This window comes from Cornus florida, unplaced genomic scaffold (genome assembly GCF_030987335.1).
Source record: "Cornus florida cultivar Cherokee Brave unplaced genomic scaffold, ASM3098733v1 CherokeeBrave_3.0.0_Hap2_Chr11, whole genome shotgun sequence".
Classification (NCBI taxonomy): domain Eukaryota; kingdom Viridiplantae; phylum Streptophyta; class Magnoliopsida; order Cornales; family Cornaceae; genus Cornus; species Cornus florida.
In genome coordinates, this window is record NW_026775581.1 from 117,579,852 (window position 1) to 117,585,259 (window position 5,408).

Here is a 5,408-nt window from a genome sequence, read left to right on the forward strand (position 1 = left end):
AAAACCTAGGGGTCCTACCAAGAAACACAATGATGAAAAAAAACTCAGATCAGCAAAAGCCGAGAAGCATCCACATGATCATGCCAAGCCATTGTTGGCACCAGTGCAAGCTTACAAAAATGCATGTTTGTCACGCTATAATTGGGTTTTGGTTTCCATATATGCCCAATTAATAACAAAGGATTTCAAGTCGGGTGTGATGGGAAGTGTGGAGTGACTGGAGTTTCGTAAACATTGTACACTAAGGCAAATCATTTCAAAATTCATTTCAAAATTCACTTACCATAATTCTATTCATTTCAAAATTTACTTACCATAAATATATAAACAATTATGGCATTTACCTCTAAAGCAAATCATTTTTCTTTTTAAACCTATCATTTCTTTGTTCACTATTTCCACTTAATCGTCAACAAATCTAGTCCAAATAGATGGACTAGTTCGTGGAAGAACTGAACTGATCTGAAGCTGGTTTATGAAATCAAACTGAACTTATTCATATCAATGGAGTCTCAGATTGGGCTTGGGCCCTTCTTTGGTTGCCTTATTCCAGGCTAGTTGAGCCACGGGCAACTTTTTGTTGGGCTTAATGGCCTCTCTTTGTACACTTTTTTTTCCAAATATATATATAGATATATTTAGGATCCACATCATGAAAATATTATTCGTTACAACAATTGTTACCAAGTCATTAGTATAATTAATCAATACAAGGAGTTACTCACAAGTCACAACCATGCTTCATGTGTATTGCCCCTAACAAGACTTATATATATATTCAATTTTCTTTTTTAAAAAATAGATCATACTCAAAATAAACCGCGTTATAGTAATGATTGAGAGTTCACACATCCGACTAGTTATAATAATATCGGCATATTTAATAATGTTAGGATGACATTTTCCTTCATTCAAGACTTGAGTTAAGTTTGCATTGCTTTGAGCTAGTCCTGAGTTTGAATTAATAAACAAATGAGCAAGTCTAACATAGTCATAGAAAAGAATTGAGTTGCTCTCTTATTAATTGTGTTTCGTTTTTTTCGACGTAAAAAAAATTTTTAATTTTTTTTTCAAGTAAAATAAATTTTTTATTTTTATTTTTATTTTTTGTGTTTGGCAAAGGTTTAGGTTGAGATTAAGATCGAGTTCATCAGATGAGGCGTGAAAAATACTTTGCCGAATATTGATGAATAAGTTATTTTTGATAAGTTTTAATATCTTTTTCTTCAAAAATATTTTACCATAACCAGATATTAGAAAACACAAAAAAATATTTTTTAAATTACACTCAAACAAATGGAACCTAAAAAACCTCAACCAAAAATTGTAGGGGTGGCAATTTATGTTCGTGTCGTGTCGATGTAAGGGTATTATACTAAATAGGTAAACCTAAACCCAAATCATTTAATAATTGTGTCAAGAATTCTTAACACTAACCCAACTTATTCATTAAACAGGTAAATGTGTTCACCCGTTTAATGACCTGTTTAGATATTTAATATTTAATCAAATACTAAATAATAGTAAAAATTGTCATAATTAATCCAAATATTCAAAAAAAAAAAAAAAAATCATAGGATATAGATAATATTTATGTTGAAATGACTTAATTATCAATAATAATAAGGTTTGAAAATGTAACATATTATATAGGTCATATTCACGATTATGACATATTAAGTTAAATGTATTATGAACGGGTTAAACCCTTCAACTTTGACCTGATACAGTTAAGTAAATAGGTTAATCGCGTCGACCCTTTTATGACTCAAATTTGTTTATGTCAAACCCAAACCTTTTTAACTCGTGTCGTAATTTGCCTCCCCTAAAAAATTGACAATAAGCAACTAAAAAAAACCCTCTTTTAAAATTAATTATCATTGAAGACTGACAAAGTGGATTGAAATAATAACAATACATAGGAAATAGAGATTATCATAACCTAATATGGGTTAAATACAATCGCCTCCTAAATTTGACCTAATTACACTAATTAAATGATAAAAAAATTTGCAACTTCCCTCGAGGCTGAAGCGTACAGAAGTTAAAAATTAAGATAAAATTACTTTTGTACCCCGGTTAATTTAGCAATAAAATGATAAAAAAAATTTGATTACATAAAATGACATATTTCCCCAAATCTCGTATTTCCCCTTAGTTCTCTCTCCTCTATTCTTAACTCTCCCATCCTGAATCACAAGCCAATTTCCCTCGTTTATATCACGCGCCGCCAAATCCAATCGCATACAACATCTCTCACCGCGATCGTCTGCCATAACCACCAAAATTACTGTGACCTCCACGGCTCCACCACCATAGCATATAATGAGCCTGTTATTTGTACACAATATGTATTGTCCCTAACAAGACTTATACATATATATATATATATATATATATATATATATATATATATTCAACCATCTGGACTAATATCACATGACAGATCCCAATATATACCAGATAGTGACTTCAAGGAGGAAGAATAACCTTTATTAAAGGAGGGTTATAAATTCTCGATGGCTGACCTAAATTATAGAATTTTTTGCTTCTTTGTGAGGTGTAAGAAACTTAATTATCACTTACCCAAAAAAAAAAAGAAACTTAATTCTCTAGTTGAAACCATATATATATAGTTCTTATTATTTAACCTAATTAAAAAAATTATAGTATAAGAATGTCCTGACTCAATTATACATTCAGCTGAATTAGTATTCACAATAGGAATGACAGAATATGGACACTTGCTAGTACTGCACAAGCTTGAAATTAAGCTTTCCATGAATATATATTAAAAAGCCATTCTGCATTAAACCAAGAAACATTTTCATTCTGCCTAGATATTTTAGTTTTGATTAGATAAAAATTTAGTACTTCCTTTTAATATTATATATGTGTGTGTGTGTATATATATATTACTTTCATGGGCTACAAGGAAAAAGAAAATTAAGATAGAGATTGAAGTAAATAAAGAAAGTGGAAATTAATTAAGAGAGAAAAAATGGATGGAGACATTAGCTAGCTAGGTTATTCCTTCTCACTACTTTGGCTCCAGTTCCTGATAGCTTGCAGCACCGCTTGTTTGACCACTTGAGCATCTATGCTATCGTGTTTTCCTTGATTCTGAGAAATAAAGAAAATACAAATTTTAATTAATAAATGAACTCTTGGATCAATCAGTTTTCAATTCAATTATACTAAAACAAATATAGTTTACACACACACACACACACACACACACATCAATAATATAAAAAATGCATGGATTAGTGTAGTGCAGCGTGCACCCAGTATCCACAACCTTGTAATCTATTGAATTGATAAATTTTTTTTAAAAAATTACAGGCTTAAGAAATTAATATATATATATATATATATATATAATATAATAGTAGCCACTCATCAATTTGTCAGTACACAAAATCAAAAATCCGAAATGAGTGGTTCAAATCTTATAACGCTGATTTGTACAAGTCACACGTGATGTTACAAGTAATAAATGAGATTAGAGTTAAGAAGCTAAAAAAACAACAGGACGATTCAGATAAATTAATTAGCTGATTGATAAATAACAATACAAGAAAAAGAAAAAGAAATTACATCTCCTCCAACAGCTTCTAGACGGAAATTGTCTGAACAAGAAACCCTAGCATCGAGGACGTCAAGGCCCAGCTCTTGAAAAGCTTCCAGTATAGAGACAAGCAAGCCTGGGCAATTCTTTTCCGAAAACACGTTAATTAGGAAACCCTTTTCTAGAGTTTCCACTGTAACCTCCTGAAGTGTATATATATAGATAATTAATAATACTAAATGAATAAAGTTTATATAGATATATAGTAATACTATTGAAGAAGAGATGAATGAAGTTGTGGTGAATTATATATATATATATATATATATATATATATATATATATATATATATATGTATGTATGTACCATCGGTAATGGGTTTGAAATCTGTGAAGAAGTTGCAACTTCTTGGTGCAATCTTTCTACTTTATCCTTCAACTCCTCTATATACTTTGATGCATCCACTATAATTGAGGTCTTGTTCACCTGCACCCAAACAAATGATATATATATATCCACAAATTAATTGAAAAAAATGGGTAGTCTAAGATTCAAGTTCACAATAGACTTTAATTACTTTGTATTATGATAAAGAACTTGGAATTGAAGAACTTGTTGAAAATTTCACTAGTCCAGCAGGTTCGATCTCGTTAATTGAGATGATTACTTCTAGATATCTCACTAGTTGTTTGATATATATATAACACTTCAATAAATCAGATTTTGAATATTTATAAGAGAAATTTAAATGAATAAATTAAGATATAGCTAGAATCTACATATAGAGTTATGATATTCTTAAAGTTCTATTGAAAACATATATGCGTGACACGTTTATTGGGGATGATATATATATAGGATCTGTGTGTGTGTGTGTAAGGAATAGTAATATATATGTATATGTAGGTAATTAAAAGGTTCGGTGGGTGTGTACAGCAGTGGAGTGAGTAGCAGAACGAAGTTGTTGCAACTTTTCATATAGAGCCGCTCTCTTTTGCTCCCTAGAACCCATCCGGCCTCTACCTTCTTCCTCCTCTTACCAGCTTCAGCTTGATCCCAACTTCTCTCTCTCTCTCTCTCTCTCTCTCTCACACACACACACACACACAAAAATACACATATATGATATATTACAGCTAGCAAGTTTTTGAGGGGTTTTTAAAGAGAAGATGAGCTCTCAATTCACATGATTTTTCTCTCTCTCTCTTGTTGGTTTACTGCATGAATATGCCAGATATATGGGAATTACGACATTGCCACGTGATCATTCTAGACTACTGCTTATAATTGATGAATTAATGCCCTCCCTCTGGTGTGGTGTGGTTCAGGCCTGACTGACATCATCATAAAAAATGACTCATGCATAAAAACAGTAACCCAACATTGGTTGGTGAACTAAATTATTCATGTTTAACTTATATATATATATCATTGCTATGTAAAAACTTGCCCCACAAAAGAAAAGAAAAATTTAACTTCCAATCCATGGTGTTCAATCATATACTATATTACAGTAACTTATTAACTTGTGGTATATTTAGGTTACTCCTTTTCATATATATATATATATATATATATATATATATATATATATGTATGTATTATGTGTACGTCTTTGGCTCTATTAGATTCAGATTGTATTAGAGCTTCTGGTTGAGCTTGATTTTTGGTTGCCAATTGCTTTGTTTCTGGTTGCTGGTTGCTGCTCTTTGACAGTGAAGCTTGTACCTTCTTTAGGTGATTTGTTTATATATATGTATGTATTATGTGTACGTCTTTGGCTCTATTAGATTCAGATTGTATTAGAGCTTCTGGTTGAGCTTGATTTTTGGTTGC

At 31.0% G+C, this 5,408-nt stretch overlaps 1 protein-coding gene across 1 annotated transcript; it reads right to left on the reverse strand.

Annotated features, from left to right (window-relative positions):
* Positions 1-2,751: 2,751 nt before the first annotated feature.
* Positions 2,752-4,930, reverse strand: LOC132285733 (transcription factor SCREAM2-like). The gene is made up of 4 exons (XM_059787927.1): positions 4,507-4,930; positions 3,939-4,058; positions 3,601-3,774; positions 2,752-3,123 (listed from the first exon to the last, which is right to left on the reverse strand). Exons 1-4 carry the CDS (start codon positions 4,582-4,584, stop codon positions 3,028-3,030), a joined length of 468 nt encoding a protein of 155 aa, XP_059643910.1. The 5' UTR covers positions 4,585-4,930; the 3' UTR covers positions 2,752-3,027.
* Between the last annotated feature and the right edge of the window lie 478 nt (positions 4,931-5,408).

What these genes read in the sequence shown, in the direction of transcription:
- LOC132285733 (XM_059787927.1), bottom strand. Translation starts at nt 4,584, where the DNA reads ATGGGTTCTAGGGAGCAAAAGAGAGCGGCTCTATATGAAAAGTTGCAA. An exon ending in CTGCTACTCACTCCACTGCT is followed by an intron (nt 4,059 to 4,506) that starts GTACACACCCAC and finishes GTTTGGGTGCAG; the next exon opens with GTGAACAAGACCTCAATTAT. An exon ending in TAGAAGCTGTTGGAGGAGAT is followed by an intron (nt 3,124 to 3,600) that starts GTAATTTCTTTT and finishes TTTATTTCTCAG; the next exon opens with AATCAAGGAAAACACGATAG.